Below are 21801 nucleotides of genomic sequence, written 5' to 3'. Positions count from 1 at the left end.
GAAATGGCTGTATTGAGGTTCATTTGATCAATGTCAGTATTTGCTTAGAATGTATATTTTTGAGAAACGTGTGTGTGTGTTTGTGAGGCGCATAAGTAGGAGGCTTGTCTTTCACTCAGAATAAATAAAACATGCCAAAAATATTGCGAGTTTTGTTTTTTGTTAATTTTCCAGCGACCTTTAAAATATGTGATAAATCTATGCATGATTTTCAAAACCGTGAATCACTCTGAAGCGAATGCAATATTCAGAATTGACTGTTGTGAATGAGTAATAATATTTTTCTTTCTTACTGTGCCTTTGTTTTCTGCTGATCCTGGATCAGGCAGGTCTCAACAAGGCTCTTTTGGTCACTGAGTAAATCAGGCGTTTTTTTCTTTTCACCCTTTGAATCCCCAGAGGTTTGTGGGAAAACTGAGACACCAGACTGTTTGGTGGGTTGAGAGCTTGTTTTTTGTTATCAGTAACAACATGACAAACCATTGTTGCTTTGCTGAGGAGAAGCAGTTAAAAACATGACGTGCATTTTCTTTGCTCCTGTGACCAGTTATACACCACATGGCCATCACAAAGACATTCTCAGTGTCTCATTTCAGCGTTTTTGTTCTTTCTTGTGCATATTTTGAGTATTTTCAGACTAAATAACTGGGCTTGTATCTGCCTGTTTGCTGAGAAACTGCAGTTTTTCTCATATGAAACTTGGTGACACACTTGATTGATTGATTGATTGATTGATTAATTGATTGGTAATTTATTTCAACATGTGAACAATATACAAGTACATTTAGAAAAGAAATAAGAGAGAAAAAAATACTATACAAATTACATACAAAAAAACATTCTGATTAATTTACATGTTGAAAGGGAGTGGGAAGAAGTATACACTTATTTAATCCCACCCCTGTCCAATAAATTATCAGTGAATATTTAGTCAGCTTCCTTACTGATATAATTTGTAATAAAAATAGTGAACAGATTTCTGATATACTATATACTATAATATCACATCATGAATTTTGTGTTTGTTTGTTTGTTTTTAAGTAGAGACATTCACTTAATTTAAATATTTTCCTTTTCTTTATAGATCGAGAAGATCATATTTTTATAACTCTTTTTGAACAGTTTTATGTTTGGACATTGCTTTAATTCCATATTCAGTTTGTTCCATAGTTTCACTCCATGAACAGAAACACAAAAGCCTTTTCTTGTAGTACGTACCTTCATTGTTTTGAAGTTACAAAAACCCCTTAAATTATAACTTCCTTCTTTCAAAAAAAACATACTCTGAATATTACCTGGCAGTTCTTTATTTTGTCCTGTAACTTGAGAAGTTACAGGACAAAAAGGATTTTCCCACCTGCAATATGCATAATGGAAATTATTCATTCTTTTTCAATTTAGTGTGGGTGTGTTCATAGGTGAACTTTGGGTGGATGTCTGGGCGTCAGCTCAAAAAGCATCATGTCAGCTCCAGTCATGTTAGAGCCTGTCTTTCAGTAAGAGGATGTCTTTGCTTTAAGCTTTCTGTCATCGGGTCTTGCATGACTTTTTTTCATTGCCAACAAAGCAACTCATGCACACTATGGAAGAACAAAAAGCAAGTCATTAAAGTGAGACTGTTTATTTACACTTTTAAATCCCCATTATCCTGAAAAAGTAGAGCGAGAGATAAGGCTGGAAAACTGGACCCAAGCTGTGCTTAAGGCAACCGTAAGAAGATAAGTGTGACTTGGGTGTGGCCGTAAAGCCTGGGCTTGGTTTGAGGCAATGGCTGCATGACAGGGCGGATGATAATACTTGTCACTCAGCACATCAGCATCTATTTCCTCAGTCCTCTCTTGGTCCTCTTTGACCTGTTGAAAAACAGAAGCGTTTGTGATTCAGACACAACTGATGTGGCACAGATCGTAGCGAGGTTGCACGGTTACGTTTTGAAATCTTCCTGCACCCTGTTCAAAAATAACAGTGACATCATGTTCTTTCACTTTATCCCTGACAGGTATGACAGATGACCAAACGCAGCCAGCTCGCCGAGTTAGGACAAGGCGGCTGTGAGATTGTGAATACACAATATTTGGTGACACTGCAGGGAGTCTGAAAACAAAAAGCTTTTCCACTTGGGCCTCAGAGACGGTCGTTTCTTAACAAAAAGCTTCCCCCACAAACACCGGCATGAATCACAGAAGAAGGGATTCATGCAAAACTCTGTCAAGTCGCTCTAAGGGAGATGCACGACCGTTCAGGGCTTTCACTCATAGCTGCAACTAAAAGTCAGCCTCTCCTCACTCATCTCATTGGCCTCTCCAGTGGTGACCTGCTGCTTTGTCCACACTTGCTCTTTTCTTTTCTTGATCACTCATTTAATTATTATATATGATTTGTTTGATTTCTCCTCACCTCTTAAAGCATTTGTTTGTTAATTATATTACTTTTTTTGGTTATTGTTACTAACAAAGTGTTACACTCCCTCTCTCTTTCTTTTAACCCCGCCTCACTATAAGTTTTAAATTCCCATGACTCTAATGCTCTCACACACACATAGCTTGACACTCTCCAATCAAGTTATTGTCCCAAACCTCACCTGTCTGTTGCATTTTGTTACACCTGTGTGACATCATATGTGCGCTCTATGGTAACTACATGTTTTAAACTTTTAATTAAAATGGGATTTCGAGCTTGTGCTCACGTTTTCTGATGGTCGCTCACACGGTTCCTCAGCACATTAATCTGGAATGAAGAAAACATTTTGTTACACTGTGACCAGGTCTCACTGATGCCGTGTCTTTGTTTCTTCAATTAGCTGAGCGCACCTCATATTTCTGTCTGCTGAACTGGTACTGCAGATCAAACTTCTCTGCCTCCAGCTGCTGGATCCACTCCCACAGCTCCTTAGCTTTCTCTCTGGAAAACAAATTATTATAACGAGAATTATTTTCATTGTTTTATTATTTTAATTTTGTGTGTCGTGAAGAAAAAATGCAATAGCTATTGTGTGAGATAATGAAACATGCAGTGGGAGAAATAATTATTTGATGCCCTGCTGAATTTGTTTGCTTACTTACAAAGAAATGAAGAGTCTCTATTTTTAATGGTAGTATTTGTTTTAATGGAGGGAGACAGAATATTAACTAAAATCCTGAAATAAAACTTCCACATGACCAAAATGTTATCAGATGATTTGCATGTAATGGACACGTGTTCTTGATACACACAGGGAGTTGAGGCAGTGCATTGATTAATTTTTGGTTCATATTCGTCTCTCTCCATTAAAATGAAACCACATTTCTTTGTAAGTGAACAAACCTACAGATTCTAAGTCCTGCTCTGTGCGTCTGAACCTACTTGAGTCTTTCCTGACTCATGTTCTCGATGTCCAGAGATTTGCGCCTTTCGTTCAGGATCTTCTTCTTCTTTTCTCTCTCTGTCTGCCTCTTGCCACTCCGTTTGTCTGTCTTTAAAAATAAAATAATTTCTGTTATAAAAGTTACTAGTGGAGCTTTTTGAAAACCCCCACTGTTAAAACTCCACTGACTCACCAGCTTTTGCATGTAACCTCCAAAGTGGAGGCTGGTGAGGGTTTTCTTTTTCTTTGCATCATCCTCTGCCCTCTTCTTGGCCTCCTCCTCCTCCTTGCGAATCCTCTCATCCTAGAACCCCGAGAGAAAGACGATCCGAGGTGAAACGCGTGCCACTTTATAGACCGTGTTAAAGCGCGTAGAACAGGACTCTACCTCAAGACGCTTCTGTCGCTCTTTATCTCGCTCGCTGCGAATTCTGTGCTGCTCTGCTCGCTCAGAGCGACGCTTCTCCTGAGCAACAGATCATCACATCTCATTAAAACAGATCCTAAAGCAGATCTGTAATGTCTGAGGTGGGAAGTGGTTTACATTTGACTGGCTGTAGTGTGGGGCACTCACAATCCTTTCTTTGAGCTGAACGAGCTCTTCTTCTTCCTTCTTTCTGCTTTCGAAGTGAACCTCGATTAGAGTTTGAAGCTCCATCAGGTCCTTCTCCATTCTCTTGCGATGTATATCCTGTTGGATTCAGTGACCCAGTTCTATGTTATACTGATGCACATATTTGTTTTTGGTCCTAAATTAAAAGCAGGCTTAGAGAAAGCTAGAAAAATACAGAGTGAAAGCTGTGAAGACATGTCTACTCCACCCTGAGACCTGTACATAATACACCAGGATACAAAAGCCCATGCACAGTAAGTACTGTATTGTGTCACGTACATCAAAATCCACCCTCTCGCCGTCTGGGATCTTAGGGGGAATAAGGTTTGGCATGATGAATGGCCTGAAAAAGCAGGAAAAGATATTAAGTTAACAAGCGTGGGTTAAATAAGAACTATTTAGTTAAAAAAAAAAAAGATCAATAACAGGGAAATTGAGTTGTGATGACAGTTGGTGTCAAATGAGGATCAAAAACAATAAGCATGTGCCAAACAAATGTCCCCTCTGTGTTTGCACGTGTTGCTGCCTGTTGCTGCTCAGAAGTAGCTGCATATCTGTAGTTTCTACAAACTGCACTATATGTAGACAGAAATTGGGATTTTCTTTTCTTAGTGCCGGAGCAGAGAGGCACAGCCTAGAGAAGAGATCTCTGGAAATGTTTTTATTAAATCAAAGTAATTAAATCTGAACAATCAAAACGGCCACTTATGGTCAATGCAACTCTCAACACAAGTGTATTTGTAAAGCACATTTAAAAAACAACGTGCTGAGAAAAGGTGGAATGGACATTTCTAAAAAGCCACAGGATACACAATGAGGAATCACACAGACTCAAATGGCAGTGAGTTTTAATAGATTTAATGAAGGGAGCTAATTTGGCAGCGAGGGGAACGACGTTCCACCGTTTGAGTTTAAATCGAGGGGGGGGGCACTTCCTGGATTTTAAAACAAAGTAAAAACGAAATTACTTTGTGACTTTTGAGCTTAAGATGTTGATGTAGAAGGATCGTATCAAGCAACCTCATTGAGTTGTGAAAACGTAGCTTGCTGCTGGTATGATACATAACAAATGGATCACAGTGGTGTGAGTCCTCTCTTTGTTTATTTATGCGTCGTATGTTTGTTACTCATAACCATGCTATCGTAAAACGTGTTTATCCGTGCGTTTTACTTACTTGAATTTGGGCTTTGCTTCCTCCTCTGTTAATGAAAGACAGTCAAGCAGAAAGTATGAATGAGTTAGTGCAGACCACACATTAATAATGAGACTGCACAAAATCACAAATTCTGCCAGTTCCCCCCGCAAGTTATGGCACTGAAGTCTGTTTACACCATTTGTGCTGATATTAATAATAAAAGTAATGATGTGTGATTCATGTCAGGGAGAACATCCAAGAACAACAGAGCCACAAAACGAGATTCCCATTCACTTACCTTCTCCCTCCTCTGCTTCGCCTTCTCCATCTGAAACCAAAATAACATGCTTGAGAGAGGGTTTGTGAGAGCACATCTCAAATGACTGAGCATTACGCCACAGTAAACAGTCGTTTAGTGAGTGATGATGGCCACATGACAGAAGAGCGTAAGTGAGAAGACGGGGAAAGACTGAAAGAGAGCACCGAGGAAGTCAGGCGCTCATCTGTGAAGTGTTGCTTCATGTGCCACATTGCATGAATGCACTCGGGACAAGCGAGACGTTATCTAGAGATGCAAGCACTGATAGCAAATGGTTCCTTTCTCAAGAAGGTCTGGGATCAGTGACCTTTGAATGACCCAAATAATTATGAGTGAATGCCAGAAAAACTTTCGTTTTAGTTTAGCTTTCTGCAAAAGAAGCAGCTAAGTTCTTTTTTTGTTTTCGTAATAATAGAGGACAGCTAGACCGTGCTTGAAACCTAAAACGTCGTCCAGTCAGCTGATAGGCCCAGACTAGTTTCCTATGCTGCCAACTTGGTTAATTAGAACCTGAACTGGTAAAGGGAAGGGTGTAGTCGTGCTTTTTTTTTTTTGGCACGTCAACAAGTCGCCTGCCTTTTGTCTTTGTGGAAAGTGACAGCTCACACGGTGTTTATCAGTATAAAGGAGCCAAAAGGTAAGAATAAGTCTAACATCCCTCCCATTTCAAATGATCTCAGTGGGAGCAGGTGAGACACCGAAACAGTGAAAAACACCTGGTTCTGACTAAGAAATGAAAGCCTTGGGGCTGGGAGGGGCTGGAGGACTACTCTCAGCCCAGCTGGCCCTTCTGGTGTGACTAAGAAAACCTGCATGCTTGATCCTCAAGTGCAGACTGTCACATACCAAAATGAAATGTGTCTGAGATAGCATGTTATCTCCCTGCCTGTGAGTGATGGTTACTGGTAAACGACATTACTCATCTTCACTGTGCTGTCAACACAGGCCCAAAGCTATCATTTCTCCCATTAATCAGTGGTTCCCAAACTTTTTTTGCTGGGCCCCCTTTGTTTTACAAGAAAAATGTTCGCGCCCCCCTCCCCCCATGCGCGCGCACGCACGCACGCACGCACACGCACGCACACACACATCCTCCAACCACACACACACATTTTGCTCCATTGCGGTTAATTTTACACCTCAAACATTTAGTAAACAATTAAGCAAATACAAGTAATCTGCAATAAATTACAGGTAATAAAATAAACTCTTTTACGCTGCGGCCGCACCTACACGGGTGTTTCTGAACACGCAGCTGTTTCGTTCACACGCAAACGGCGTTTCGAATCACCGAGAACGGAGATTTTTAAAACTCCTTTTTTTGCGTTTATGTGTGGACGTGGAATACAGAGCTCATCACGCAAAGTTAAAGGTATGTGCCTTTTTCCGCGTCACGCTGTGCGCCACGTTATTGTTTACATGAGATGAAGAGCAGACAGTCAGATTAACAGTATTGTGTCTCTATCTGCAGGTTTTACACGCAGTTACTGTCCCTCCATTACAAAGGCAGAGGCGTCACGGTGTCATTATTTTACACGTGGTTGTTTTTCCTGTGTAATAATGTTCAACACTGCGATCAATACATTTTTAAAAAATGCTTCTCTGTGCAAAATGGGTTTAAAAACATAAACAGCTGTGGGATCCTGTTTGTCCGTGATGTAAACAGCCCAGCGCTGCTCCCCACGCAGGGAAAAGCAACCCTGCAGGGAGACCTACCTCCGCACCTGTGCAGGTGAAGCCAAAGGGCAGATTTGCTTCACCATATTTTCTAGTCTTTGGCTTAGAATGAAGTTGGTTTGGAAACATATTCAGCGATGCTTCATCTCCTGCTTTGCGTTTGTGTGGGAGCCCCAGGTCGTGTCCAAACGTTGTTGTTTTTTGTTTGTTTGTTTTTTTTTCCTTTTCATACCGCGCACCCCTGCTGCAATGGCTCTGCGCCTCCCCCCCATTTGGGGAAAGTCTGCATTAAGTTTTTAGTAACGTCTACCTTGTTCTTCGTTGGCCTCCTCTTCTGCAGCAGGTTTGTCTTCCTCCTGTGGAGCCTCTGGTGGAGAAGGAAGCAAATAATGACTTATCACAGAAAGAATGTTAACTTTCACTAAGCCTGAATAATCACTCTCCCTGATCAATAACCTCTTTAGTACAGTCACAGGGAAAGAGACGAGAGGAGTCATCCTGTGAACATAACTGATATCTTCTGTCTTGTCTGATTCTGTTGAATGTTTTGCGTCCACATCGTTTTGTTTTCTTTTTCTTAGACTGAAACTGCTCTATAAACAAACAGGCAACGAGCAAACATAGTATGTGGTTTCCACATCAACAAATTCACCCTCAGGTTGCTATCAATGCACTGTGCCGGGGAAAAACATTACATCTGCCCAATTATACCTTCCTCTTCCTCCTCCTCCTCCTGCTCCTCCTCCTCATCTACCCCTTGCTCCTCTGATGAGCAAAGCAGAAAAGTAGTTAGCAAAGCGATGAGAAGTAGGTGAAGTAAGTAAACAGAGTAAGTCAAGTAATTAAAGTAATGTAAGGAGGTTAAATAAATAAGAATAGCTGAGCAAGCAAAGTAAGTTAGCAAATACATCAAAGAATCTCTTTCAAAGTGAGATTAATCACAATCACTTTAAATGTGTTTATAGATGAAGCTCAGTCACAGCGCTGCTATTTATCCCAGAGACTCTCAGGATAACTGCTGTCGACCGCTCCTCCACATCACCCTTGATGTGTGCTATTGAAACGTGACAAAAGCATTCATCGATGACCTTGACACTCATTTATAAATATCAGCGCCGTCAGTACCTTCAGCGGCCTCCTCTTCTGTGTCGTGCAGCCGGAGAAACCGCAGAGAGAAACACGTGAACAATCTTTTCACATAATCAGAAGTGCAAACTCTACAAACTGTTGTTTCTAGCACACAAAGTCAAATTAATTAATGATACTAACTAATGAAACACTGACTTACGAGTAATCATAATATAAGCATTTGATTCGCTCATTTTTAATCCAGATTGTGATCCTTACCTAAACCACACCGAGCTGCAACAAAAGAATAGAAAAGAAAACTTTCTGGCAGGAAGTCCTTAAGGCAAACCTTTCCCACTAGCGATTCCTGACTTCACATATAATTTGTGCTTTTGTGTTGCATTATAATTAAACTCACCATGAAAAACGTTTTACACGGTAATTCTGTAACTCTCACACATACATATAATAACCTCCTCCTACACCTGATTAGGAGTTGACAAACAGGCAGAACATTTACGTTTGATTTATGGATGATCTTGACATTTCATTCAAACTACACACAATTAGCAACATGTCTTTACATTCCTCTTAAATCCTTATAAGAGCGCACTGAGTATACAGTACAGCAGTTTTTACATCACGCTCGTCGGATTAGCCAAGAGAAAGCATTTGCCTGCACAACAGGGTTTTAACCACAGAGTGACTGCGCTGTGTATGAGTCATGATGAGAGGTCTTACCTTCCACCTCCCTGTGAAAATGAATCACATAGGCGCGTTACTATTATGATCAAAAAGACAAATGCATGACAGTGTAAAATGATCATGCAGTTGCTGCAAATAAACCACGTGTCAGTGACAAACGGTGGATGTACTCTCGGGATACATTTAGAAGTATTTTAAGTAGAAGAAAAATCCAACCTACTCCTCATACTCCTCCACCACTTCCTCGTTGTCTGACATGACAGGGCGCGTTCAGGTGCGCGGCAGCAAATCTGATTACTTAGGAAAAAAAGCCAATCATGAATTTTTCACTTTCTGTTCAAATCAATAAAAGCTTCAATATTTTCCAGTTAAAACACTTTCTTTCGTGTGCACACGTTACGTTACAGTTAGTCAATCGTACCTGAGGATCAGATGAAGGGATCAAGACAGAGACCCGGAGAGAGTGGATTTGCAGCACAAGACAGGTCCCACTTTCTCTAACGGGAGCGTGGGGTGAGTGTCAGCGGGTGAAGGACGGACTGTGTTGTGCGGATGAGGCTTTAGGACCCCTTGTTGTGTTATTAATAACTTTCTAGATAGCATGTACTCTCCTTTATCACCATTTCCCAAAAAGGCCGCCGTGAGCATGACTGTGGGCTGCAGAGCCAAAAAGATCACAGACAGCTGATTCGCGCACACACACACGCACACACACACACACATTCTGGTTTCCTTGTATGGCACCATGTTGTAGACGAAACACAGGCACGGAGCGCTTATCTATATGCATCCCGGTCTGAGATAAGGTAAAGTGCGTTTATTCATCCAGGGCTATTTAAAAAGAAATAGTGACAGACAGTTATGGTAGTAAAACATTTTATTACTTAGAAAGACAGAATCTCGTCCACAAGTCCAGATGAAACCAAAAAAAAAGAAAAAAATTACACTGGCAAATTAAACAAGACACACACATATTACAACTCCAGCAATCCCAGCAGTGTAATTCAGTAAAAGATATAATCCTTAAACCTTCACCTGTTTAAAGTGCTCAAAGAAATTACACAACGTTAAGGCGAACAAATAAAACATCACTGACACGTTTTTTTGGGGGTATTTTAATGTTAAAAGTAGGCACACTTATTTTTTAAAGAAACAAAGCAAAAGTGTAAGATAGAAGCTTTTTAACTTTAAAAGCAGTTTCCTCCTTTTCAGTCCTCTAAAGATACAACCCAACAGGCCATTTCTCTCTCTTCCTCCTGCCTGTTTTACATTTGTGCTTTGACGGCAAAGGGGAAAAAAAATCACTCAGTCATCAAATCCGTTAATCTTCCAAATCTCTGCCTCTCCCTTCGCCATCTTAAAATCCTGCAATCCTGCAAATACAAGCACAATAAGAGCAATTTATAATTGAAGGAGCGCCTTTAAAGTTCAGTGAAACATGTACGGCTTCCTCTTGTTTGCTTCATTTGTGGAGTTGGTAAATCTGCCTCCACAGCATGTAAGACTAACTCAGTAGCACTTGTATCCTTACCTGTTGGACATTATAAATAAACTTCCTTCACTTCAGATTTTTCCAGGGCTGGATTTAGAGACACTGTCTTCACCGCTATTCTCAAACAGGCTCCTCTTACTAGAAATGTCCACATGTCTCAAATCCTACAAATCAGAAACAGAATCATTATATCAGTTCTTATTACAGTGAAGAGAAAGAAAAAAACACTCTTTAAATCTGGAGTCTTGAAATATTTCTGAAGCAGGGACCTCTTACGGGGCAAATAGTTTTGTAAACACACCCTAAAATGGTCTTTATATCGTCTGACAATTTGGACTGACTTAAGCATTTCTTCATGCTCAGTAGATAACTGCTAAAAAGCCAATGGCACAAAGCAGGAGGAACGGGTCACTCTACTCTGACAAAAGTGATGTTAGGACAGATTAGCACGAAGTCAGTCATGCCAGTGTTTCTGTAGGCGACCCTCTGCTTTAAAGTGTGCTTATGAATTTACCCAGATAGATATTGTTTCTGCTCAGATATAACAAAGATAAGATTTCTGCAGCCAAAAACATGCACTGCTAAATCTAACAGCAAGTTGGGTATGTCGTATGAAGCTTTCTGAACAGCTTAATTAAGTTAAACATCCAACTCTAAATTCTTAAGATCAAATTCTTTGAGCTACTTTTGAAATTAAATGAAACGTTCCCATAAATGACTTTACTGAGTTTACCAGAGTAGAAAAAAAATCTGTGTTTAAAAAGAATTAATTGATCAGAACTTTCTTCACGATTAACGACAGTCATGCGTTTTACGTAGTTACCTACATAATGGCAAACTCTTTAATTTAATGTAGGCAACACAAACAACGAACTACGTCCTGCTCAGCCAGGACTTACAGCTCAAAGAGTAATACTGCCCCCTGGCTTCCATACACTGCACTTACAGCAGGACTGTGCGAAGACCCAGCTTTGTTGCTCTTGTGGAGCCAGCGGTTGATCCGCTCTGACATTCCTGATGTCAAGCCTCTAATTTCCTGAAATCAACAACAGTTACAAAATCATTTGTTAACTAACGCTACGCACACATCTAATACTGAAAAGAGCTTTTGGGCGAATGATGAGTGTACCTGTTTGGAAACTCCGGGGCTGGTGGGGCTCTGCACCTGCTGCTCCTTCTCAAAGATCTCTCTCTTCCTGGACACTTCTTCCAGCAGGACCAGAGTCCTCTGGGTGACATCTGGGAATCGCGTCAGCTCGGACTTCTGTGGATGAAGAGCCAAGAGAAGACCATTGGCGACTGACAGTTGATGTTTGCTACAGAACACAGGAACATAATTTCCCCTTTAGTACATGGAGGGCTGAGAGGCTGACCTGCGCTGCCTGAGCCAGCCTCTCCATCTTTTCCTGGATGGATCTAGATGAAATCCTCTGCCTAGAGCTGGGAAGACAGAATACATTAATGTACAAGTGTAATCAGTTACACTCAATAAAATATAAACAAATAAATAAAGATTAAAAAATTGTCAAACTCACTTTCTCTGGAAAGATGACGCTTTGTTTTCATCCTCATTTTGGTCCTGCTTCAAAACAAAGACAATCAACACTGTAAATTGTGCATAACATTGTGTGTAGTGCTAGCAGGTCTACAGATCTCATAATCCTATAACTGTAAATATAATTGTGTTTTTGTAAAGTGCCAAACAAGAAAATAATGGGTAAGCGATGAATGATTACTGATTATCAATCATATTAGGTGAAAGTCAATTAAAGTTATCTCACGGTGTTGGGTTCAAACTTCTTGGAGGCCATCCTCACACTGGAGCTACAACAGAAGAAGCAAGTCAGCAAACCAACTAAGCGAGGCTGATACAAAATGAACACAAGGCTGTTTCCTTACCTCCTCTGGAGCGGCGAAGGATCCTCTTCTTTCTTTCTCATCATCTGTGGAAGACCGAGCCTGTGTGAGTGTGTGTTAGCGGCACTTACAGCAAGTGACCTGCTCAATAATCCTCTGCACGGGGATGTGTTTGGGTGTTAACAAAGCAACCAGTCAGCAGTAAGAGCTGGTCAATATTCATGTAGCTATTAACATGAGCTGGAAGCTTGACTGGCACAAGCAAATTATCCTGAACTGATATTCTGAAAGCTGACGGCAGATAAAATCGTGTTTTAACAGTCAAATTGGCAAAAGTTCATGCTGACGTTTGCCAGGAAGAATGCCTGAATGGTTTTGTGTCCTCGTGCATGTATTTGTGTGTGCGTGTGTGTCAGTGTTTACCCTGAAAGATACAGTCCTGGAGCTCTGTCTGATGAAGGCAGGTTTGTTTGCCTGTTCAAAGTTTCCACTGGTGGAGCGATTCACGCCGGTCTGAGAGAAATTAAAACAACTTAGGTTTGCTGTTTAGCTGCAGGTACCTCTCTGGAGCCAAGACTGTTTTTACCGCCATAAGGAACCTTTACTCTTTATAACACCAGAGGGCGCTGGTGCCCACACTGGATTGATAAGATGCAGCGTCAGTGCTTACCTGGCCTTATACAGCATTTGACAAGCAAAGCTTGAAGCTGAGACGAACATGTCAGTTTATTTGTGTTTGTGTTTCTTTGTGCGAGTGTGTGTGGTGAACTACCTCCTCTGTGTCCCCATTGTGAACAGGGCTTTGGGGGGAAGTCCAGTGTTCGCGAGGTGACCAGGGGGCTGACGGAGAACCGGGGCTCATGGGAGTTGTGCGCCCGCTGGCAGATGGACTCTTGTCAAGTGAGATGGAGACAGAACTGAAAGGCAAGAAAGAGAAGTGAGTTTAAGGAGAAGTTGAAGAGAAAGGAACTAGTGACCACTGAAAGTACAGTTTTCTCTGATCTGTTGCCTAAATTAAATCTTAAAGTGCGTCTAATGTGAAAACTGAAGGCAGATTTTTTTTACTCTTCCATCTTATTCTCTGGTTATCTTTATGTGGTTCACAATCTATACAAAACAATCTTATACGTCCTGTTTTCTCTTTTATATTTCTACATTGTTCTGGTGCTTTCATTTCCATTTGTGGAATCAGTAACCTTTATCTTATCTAAATAAAATGCATTTGATCCTTTTAGGTGATCAGCCAACAAAGAACAAAAGAGCAGCAAAAAAGAAATGTCACTGTTAACCTGACAAACTTGCGAGCTGGGCTGGAGGAGGGTTTTGGATCAGGGTCTTTGCCTGATGACTCTTCATTTTCATGCTGACAAAGGAAGAAACAGGCAGACAATCAGCATGAGCACATAGCACACAAGCTTTTGTACAGACGACACACCTTGCATTACATAACACGGCGCGGTTATGGCCTCATTTGCAGATACACAGAGCTAAAGCAGCCTGCGAAGGTAATAAAAGATAAAGTTCAAATTATGGCCTTAAGCACGTCTTATCAAAGCTTTAGAGATGATTTGCATGGTCACCTGACTCGCGGGGAGAGTTCAAGTCCGGAAACAAGACGGGGAGTAAAGGGTTGTCTTCTTTTTCTAAAGCTGTAAGTTAAAAGTAGATTCTAACTTCTTCTTGTGAGCACAGGAGGAAAATGCCCACACCAGCGTTGGTCTTTAATAGCAAAAATGACATCATATGCTGCACTACAAAAAACGGTTTGTTGTTGTAAAATCTAGAGAATAATTAACTCCCCCCTCTGTGTGGGATAGCAGTTAACTGTACAGGGTGCTGCTACTGGTGTCATGACTTAGTGTGTGAGGGAAGATTGGTGCTTTCTTGTCAAAGGATCTGTCAGTTCATGTTTTATCATTTGTAACGTTTCTCAGAGAATCAACAAAATCTCTCTGTTGGTCATTTAATCAAAACTGAGGTTATGACCTTGTTTCTTCCACTCCAGGTGGACAAAAGTTCTAAATAATCACGTGAAAAATCTCGATTTACATCGTTATTTGGCAGCTGACTTACAGACTTTCACTGTTGCAGTCTTGTGAAACTCAAGCACATTTAAAAGATCTGTGAGATGTTTTTTTCTTTAGATTTTCTTCCAGAAATTAAGGAGCAACTTCCTTCTTACTTTGTTGCTTGAGATGCTGGTTCTACTTTTGCTGCTGCTGGTGGGACTGTGAGAAGATGTTTTTACTGGTGGCTGTGGTTTGACAACACTTTCCTTCTCTTCATCCATGTCTCCCAGCAGCTCTACCCTGGCACCTCCTCCTTTGCTGACCTCAGCTTCATCCTCCCCTCCATCCTTCTGTTGTCTCAACGTTTCCACGTGCCTCATCCTTCGCCTTTCGTCACGCACTCGCAGCATCTCCACAAAGTCAAGCTGTACCTGCTCCATGCTGGCAATAAACAGTACATATGTGCACATTAATGACCAACACATGTGATGAATGGTCTCTAGAGAGACCTAAAAAGATTCCTGCATCTGATCAGGTTTCTATTATAAAAGGCTCTTTGAAGACAGGTACTCAGCTGTCGGGGTTTCTGACAGCATTTCATACTTTCCCTGCGTGAGTATCAGGTGTTTTCATGGGTTTGAAATGTATACAGAAACACTCCCATGGGGCAAAACTGTGAGAATCATCCCTTTGCTAGTTTGAAACCACTAAAAAGGCCTTCAGAAACCAAAAGAACAAAACAGTCACACAGACAAAGTCCACAAAGAGGATTGTGTTTAGACAGCGTATGAGTCCAACGTGACATATTTGTTTTACTAAACTATGAGAACAACCTGTTGGAGCTTTGGGACATTTCACTTGAGGAGTCTGTCCCAAAGGCGCTCTCGCTGGCAGATGTGTTTGTAGGAGTGGGAGTGGGGCTGAAGTCATCATCTTGGTCAGCACTGGTGCTTGAGCTCTTCACCCTCCTCCTCTTCTCCCGCTCCACCTCCTCCTCGTCCTCCATTGTCCACTGTCGTGCAAGGCTGAATCAAGACAATCAGCGAATATGGAAAAACAAACAAACAAAAACAACAGAGGCTCAGTGAGGATAACGGGTGGTGGACACATGTAAAACAGCGTGCTGTACATGAGAACTTGATGAGTGGATCCTCCACACTATTTGTTTTTGGTTTGTACTTTAAAAGAAAAGATTAATAAGCGTTACAGGGAACCTGCTTTACTTGTTCATCAACCGCTTTTTGTGGCTGTATTTTGCATCCTGTTTAAAAAGAATTATCAGTGGATTCAATCAGCCAGCTGCAGAGCGGCAGGCTGGTGTTTCCTTTTTAACTGAGCTCAACAAGGGCCAAACAGAACAAAACTCTCCGTTATCTCTAGACTGTAACGGGCAAAAAAAAGGCAGAAGTGACAGTATAACAGTGACACCAACCGACACAGTTTGACTGCATGTTACACAGTTACTATATGAATGTAATAAATCATTTCTTCCAAATTGGGATGCTTTGTTGCCAGAGTGAAAACCCTGCAACATGCAACAATTATGCGCGTTCCTAAACATCCAGCATCTATTAAAAAGCATAGGCGCGGGCATCGCTCTGAAACGCAGGTAACACAGGTAATTAGTCGCTACAGAAACCCAGAAGTCCTTGAATCTTACCTGGACAAAGCCGACCAGTTTCTCCGACTTACAGACATATTGAGAAAATAAAATAGTTTCCAGCTACGATCACAGACGAAGTCGACTGACACTCAGACGACGGCAGTCCAATTACAGTCACCGCGGCACAAAGCAGTCCACCTTTAGCCCGGTGCAGCGCACAGACGCGTCACGTGACCACAAAGGTAAGCTCCCCACCTGACAGACTGAGTGAGGGGTGGGGAGAGCGCGCGCCAGAGAGCACCTTGTATGGTGGAAGTGGAAGTGTGGAAAGCGTAATACCTGTACCTGGCACTCCTTTCCCGCCCCTGGACACTTCGCTTATTCGGGCAATGGCAATAAAACATCCCAGAATAATTAATCTTACACTTGTATTCATTTTGTTTGTGTGGATCTTACAGGCTGTAGCTAAAAGGAAAACCTGTACAAGTACAACAAGTAGTTAATAGCAATCAAACTCTTATTAAATGATAATAATAAAGCATACAAATATATGTTATCCTTTCTTGTACTGGACTCTCACTACAGTCTGAGTCAGAGTGTTTGCTGTGTGAGTCCACACCTTTCTCTGGAGCCCATGTGTGTTGGACTCTGACCTACACTCTTTATATCACATCTGTGTCTGTTATACTCTGTGCAGTTCCTCAGTAAACAAAGTTAGATATTATCGTAACTGATAACTGAGGCATAGCATAAGATGCATATCAAGACTCTTTCAAGTTTCACCTGTGAAAGTCTGCTTCCCATTTATTTAAAGAAGAGGCTGTCTTATAGCATGCGTTGTTGGTCTATCATGCATCTGCTATCTTATGGAAATAGTTTGCATGCCCCTGCCTGCACCGGTGCTGTATCATTTTAGGTCCTGTAATGAACTCTGTGTGTTTATGCATCAGTGTCCATTCAGTCTGTTCTAATGTTCCTGTGTCTAAAGTTAGTCTTACATTTTCAGGAAAGACCTGATCAAACAAACGGAAATAAAACAGAAAGGCATTCCCAACAAAAGTTATATTTACAGACACAAGACGACTGCGGGTGCTTTGCATCCATTTGGGTAAGGCGATTTTTAAAAAGTACTGAAGCAGAGTGTGCTTTATGGACATGCAAAACACACAGAAGTGCTTTACATCTGGACAGCATGCACACAAAGCATATCAGTTCAAATGTACAAGTTGTTGCAGCAAACAGTAATCCTTCAAACTAACAAGTAACTGTAACCAATATTGAAAAGCTATTAGCAGTAGTGATGCTTGCCGTTTTTAAGTATATATTAGGTTGCAGAGCGGATTCATCGGATCAAAGTAGGAACTTTCTTTTAGTGAGGTTGAGCACAGCAAGGTATTGTTCCCATTAATCCCAGGTGTCCTGGGAGTCAATCCCAGTCAGTATGATCTAGCAGTTAAATGTCTTAACCATATGGGAGTTGTTGGCAAGGTTGGCATCACAGACTGAACAAATTGTGTTCAGACTGGAGTAGAAATAAGCATTTTTTAGTAGTGGATGATATTTTAGCCATAAGAACACACACAAACCATTTAAACTGCACGTGTTCTTATGTGCATTTGCTCTATCTGCTGTCTGCAACCTGCAATAAAAAGCTGGTCCTACTGCGACAGGATCACAGAAACTAAAATTCTCAGAGTTTATAAAAGCAGTTTATATATCTGAATACAGCAGCTGATCACACATGAAGGAGTATCACACAGAAAAATGTTTCATGTAAAGTATACTTTTGATATTTTATTCGTTCTTTTTCCCTTTCAGTCCAGCCAATGAAGTGCACCTTTTTTTTTTACCACTATTATTTGATAATCTACATTACAAGGTTAAAGTTTATCCCCAAGCAAAACAATCACACGTACAGTTTAATTTGGCACATTTGTCCGCCATACAAACATCAGGCCGATTGTCTGAGGCTTTGGTGCAACATGGTGTGAAAAGTACAAATAATCTTACATAACAGACAGAGTCATTTGAACACCTTATCAAAAACAAAGCTGACAGAATAGTTGAAAGCCTTTCAGGGGTGTGGGGGCATACTGTCACCTCCATGGCAGGAGCATCCGCAGAGACATCAGCGCGAAACAACAACACAGACGCCACAATAGACCCAGGAAGACCAGGACAGATTCAGATGTAGGGGAGTGATGTCACTGATGTGACCCCAGCCCACCTCCTGGCTTCACTGCGCAGAACCTTTAGCGGCATCAAACATCTTCTTCCTTCCCTCCATCCCTGACATGGCTTCCACATTCTTCCTCCAGTCACTGTCCTCCACTGGCCTCTTCTGCAGATAAGGGAGACAGTTGGATTGTGCAACAGAGAGTATAAAAGACTAAAAACAGAGGCTGCAAAGTAGAGCAGGTTCAGAAAATGTTATTGTTGCATCTAAGCCTTTGAGACCTGTTCAATTCAATGGGAAGCCCTTTGGAGAATTGTTTATTACCATACTAGTATAACTGGTTTACCTCACACTTGGAGAGACACACATTCATTCACAGGTATACACACACCGGAACAAGCTAATCTGCACATGCATGCACTCAGGAGTTGGGAGACGTGGCCACAAAAGCTTATATTCGGTGTACAATGGGATCATTGTCTTGTGTTCGGTGCCTTCTCTCACAAACACACGGCCCCCGCCCTGCAGTGGCTTCCTACTCGGTGTCTTAATAAACACACTTTTCACACACACTGTTTCCAGGTGTTCCATGACATCTCAAGCGCTGACATCATGTCTGTATCTTACAGTACCTGAATGCATATCTGTGCTCTAAGGATGGCACAGACATTGCTCAGGCTGGTTTCATTGTATTCTGTGTGCATATGCATGATTGCATCTTCTCTTTTATCCATTTTTCATGCACCTTTTCAGTGTCCTCTTTCTTGACAGACTTGAGATTGGCTCGCAGGTCCATGGAGACTTTGTGCTTGGATCCCAGCAGCGAGCGAAGGATGGCGTCAGCTGACACACGGACACGTCGAAGATTAGGCCTCTTGAATTTCCCCCTGAGGTCCAGCACCTTGATATTCAGGTCTTTAATCTGGTCGAGTGACACAGAGTGGAGGGAGCAGGATGTAGGAGTTTCTCATGGTGCTCATAGTGTTGCATAATATACGTATAACTGATATGAAACATTTCAAATTCTACTTATTGGAAATGCGCTGGGATAATAAAGTGTACCAACCTCGCGTGTGTTGAGCATGACCTTAGCTTCAATGTCATATCGCTCCTCGTCAACTACATCTATCTTAGCATGTAGCTCCCTGCAGAGATCCTACACATGCACAAAGGAAAACTTAGTATGAAATCATGTGCAGTCCTTTCTTTACTTGGTTTCTTGTCCTGATTTGCTTTATTGACATAATTTGGGAATGATCTAAGTTGTAGCTGCAAAGGATGGAAAGAAAAATGAGAGATTTGGGGGAATCTGTAGGGAACATACCTGAAGCTGGCCAAGGCTCAGGCCACTCATGTTTAAAGGAGGCGCTCTCTCAGCCAGGTACCTATGTTTCTCCTCCTCTTTGTCTAAAATCTCCTGCTCCAATTCCTCCTTGGCCTTTGCCACCATCAGACTCTGTCAAACCAACATAAAATAATGTTTTCCATATGCGTTCAGATTCTTTCAAAACACCTCATCACATCATTTTTTTCTCAAATGACAAGTGAAACATTCAGATGCTGGCTTTCTTTCAGTTGTCTGTATCTGCTGCCCTCCTGTGGGCTGAACACATGTATTACACAAATAAATCAAATAAGTCTGCAGATGATTTCTCGTACCTTGAGCATCAGCTTCCTTGAGGCTGAGATCTTGGGTTTCCGCTGCATGGTTCAGATGATTCACAAGATTATCCGTAAATATGATGTATATGTAGTTTAGTAGCTTAACTTAGTTATAAAAATTGTTGAATATTGTATCAACAAGTTAGCAGCCAGATGGTCTTACCTCTTGGCTGTAAAAGAAGAGAAACATACATAATTTAAAATACCTGTTTTTGTGTTTTTTATTGTCTGTGTATCTATAGTAAGAAAACACTCACACATGTTCAGGCATCCTGCTGTTGAGATCTCACTGGAAAAGAGACGGGAGAGATTAGAAACACACACAGAAACACACACCCTGAACCATTGGCAGTATTTGTTTGTCAGCGGATCAGATAAAAAAATATACAAATCCACGTGCGGATGGATTATAAAAGTCTAAAACCGAACAATATAGAAATGGAGCCAAACAATAGGTGGGGAAATTGTTAATAATGAATTGACAGAGGATAAGAGGTGTTAAGCGGTCTTCACCTGTTTGGACAAAAGGAAGTTGCTGGTCTAGGCAACCTTAAATCCATTTTAAAGTCTGAGGTTGCTGAAGCTTTTTTGTCTTTTTTTAAATGCATGTTTAAGAAAATGTGTTTGTTGTGCATGAAAATATCATACAGGCACAAAATGTTTGTGGAATCAGTGTGCTAGTTTTTCACAGAACTTACCGAGTGCAGTTTTGCTTTTCTACCACATGCCATAAAAAACAGTGACGCATTAACACCACTAAGATGTGTTTAAGATACTTAATTTATCGTCACACCTCATTGTTAAAGTGTTGTTTTCACTTTTGTTATTACCTGGTCTTACCTTTCCTCAGTCTCGTGCCCTTTGTCCTTCATCAAATTTGCAAGTGATTTGCAGCACTCACCCTTTCACTCTTTCAATTTAAGCCAGCCTTTCTCCTCATACCTCCCCTCTCATTTCACTATTTGGCTCCATTTGAGAATGGCACCACATAAGACCACCTAGCATGATGGGGTTACAATCTGCCTTAGCGGATTAGGAAAATTCCAGACAGATAGCCGTCCCTCATCCATCTCTTCTGTCCCTTATCCCTGTCTTTCTCCTCAGGATTATCTGGCCAAGAGGAATTTAGAGTGGCCTGTCTCCCCAAATAGACCAGGGGACAACTGATAGACAGCTGTGGTGGGTGACTGTGCTCTGGGGTGCCCAGCCTGGATCAGGGATTTATTGCTAGTAACTCATGGATGCTTATGACCCTCTGTGGTGCGGCCAACATGGCAATGAAAAAAAACCCACCCAAAGTGTTTTGGAAAGTTTACGTCAACCTCGGATTTGAACATAGTTGCTTTGGCTGCAGATTGAAACTCCCCAGTTTGTATTATTTCAGCTGATCATCCCATTGCTTTGGCTTTATGGTAGCACAGCTTTAGTGTACACACAGTCTGTGCCCAAAGATGGACCTGGGCTGCTAGCAAAATAGCACTGAAACACTTATTATTGTCTATGTCTCTGCTGTTCTATGTCCCCACTGTTCACCAGGTTGACATATTGAATAAACTAACACTAGATCAATCTGTATTCTCACTGTACAGAGATGCATGACACATTTTTGACAAATGCAAAGGTTAAAATATCAACACTACAGTCTAAATATCAGGAGAGTAAATCAAGAAAGCACAGATATAAAACTTATGTCTAACTCTACACACAGAGCGTATTATGAAGGGAACTTACCAGAGTCAGAGGCAGGAGAAATGTGACCATGGATGCAGCTCGATGGACAGATCAGAGATGAGCCCTCTATTTAACTGCACCGCCCATTGTCCAGATCTCTCTTTCTTTTCTGTGTGGACGCTATTATTAGTCAGCCACGTCCTTCTTGGTACATAATCCTGCTCTGCTCATTTTTCATCTCACATGTTCATGTAAACAATGGCAATATAGTTGGAGCCTGAAGGCTGATGAGAGTAACTCAAATGACAAATTGTAGGTGAATATGAATATGAACTATAAGCTGGCCATAGACTGCATGGAAAAGGAAATTATGTAAAAAATAAATAAATAAAGGGGGAGAAAAACACACTTGTAAGTAGATTAAGTAGAAGTGGTGATCAACTTCTACTTAATGATCAACTTCCTCCCCT

At 41.3% G+C, this 21801-nt stretch overlaps 3 protein-coding genes across 7 annotated transcripts; all 3 read right to left on the bottom strand.

The window, feature by feature from the left end:
- Positions 1–1605: 1605 nt before the first annotated feature.
- Positions 1606–9389, bottom strand: tnnt2a (troponin T type 2a (cardiac)). Of its 4 annotated transcripts, XM_026153419.1 has the most exons (16): positions 9283–9389; positions 9082–9158; positions 8898–8908; positions 8214–8231; positions 7800–7853; positions 7399–7455; positions 5391–5420; positions 5132–5156; positions 4236–4299; positions 3918–4034; positions 3732–3809; positions 3537–3647; positions 3343–3452; positions 2811–2901; positions 2687–2727; positions 1606–1853 (listed from the first exon to the last, which is right to left on the bottom strand). In XM_026153419.1, the coding sequence occupies exons 2-16, from the start codon at positions 9117–9119 to the stop codon at positions 1820–1822; spliced, it is 879 nt and encodes a 292-aa protein (XP_026009204.1). In that variant the 5' UTR covers positions 9120–9158; positions 9283–9389; the 3' UTR covers positions 1606–1819. The 4 variants fall into 4 exon arrangements, with proteins under 4 accessions (XP_026009204.1, XP_026009205.1, XP_026009206.1 ...); XM_026153420.1 differs by lacking the exon at positions 7800–7853; XM_026153421.1 differs by lacking the exons at positions 7800–7853; positions 9283–9389 and having other exon boundaries at positions 9078–9120.
- A 363-nt stretch (positions 9390–9752) lies between these two features.
- Positions 9753–16058, bottom strand: lad1 (ladinin). 2 transcript variants are annotated; one of them, XM_026153399.1, is made up of 14 exons: positions 15880–16058; positions 15053–15244; positions 14393–14660; positions 13500–13573; positions 12983–13127; positions 12634–12723; positions 12253–12296; positions 12135–12177; positions 11889–11935; positions 11727–11793; positions 11483–11617; positions 11300–11389; positions 10393–10517; positions 9753–10234 (listed from the first exon to the last, which is right to left on the bottom strand). In XM_026153399.1, exons 1-13 carry the CDS (start codon positions 15915–15917, stop codon positions 10425–10427), a joined length of 1326 nt encoding a protein of 441 aa, XP_026009184.1. In that variant the 5' UTR covers positions 15918–16058; the 3' UTR covers positions 9753–10234; positions 10393–10424. The 2 variants fall into 2 exon arrangements, with proteins under 2 accessions (XP_026009184.1, XP_026009185.1); XM_026153400.1 differs by having other exon boundaries at positions 11889–11932.
- Positions 16059–17596: 1538 nt separating this feature from the next.
- Positions 17597–21448, bottom strand: tnni1a (troponin I type 1a (skeletal, slow)). The gene is made up of 8 exons (XM_026153438.1): positions 21392–21448; positions 19918–19949; positions 19824–19830; positions 19658–19699; positions 19323–19454; positions 19065–19154; positions 18744–18920; positions 17597–18163 (listed from the first exon to the last, which is right to left on the bottom strand). Exons 2-8 carry the CDS (start codon positions 19929–19931, stop codon positions 18059–18061), a joined length of 567 nt encoding a protein of 188 aa, XP_026009223.1. The 5' UTR covers positions 19932–19949; positions 21392–21448; the 3' UTR covers positions 17597–18058.
- Between the last annotated feature and the right edge of the window lie 353 nt (positions 21449–21801).

This window comes from Astatotilapia calliptera, chromosome 20 (genome assembly GCF_900246225.1).
Source record: "Astatotilapia calliptera chromosome 20, fAstCal1.2, whole genome shotgun sequence".
Classification (NCBI taxonomy): domain Eukaryota; kingdom Metazoa; phylum Chordata; class Actinopteri; order Cichliformes; family Cichlidae; genus Astatotilapia; species Astatotilapia calliptera.
Note: the sequence above shows the minus strand (reverse complement) of the source record. Positions and strands in the feature narration are given on the sequence as shown.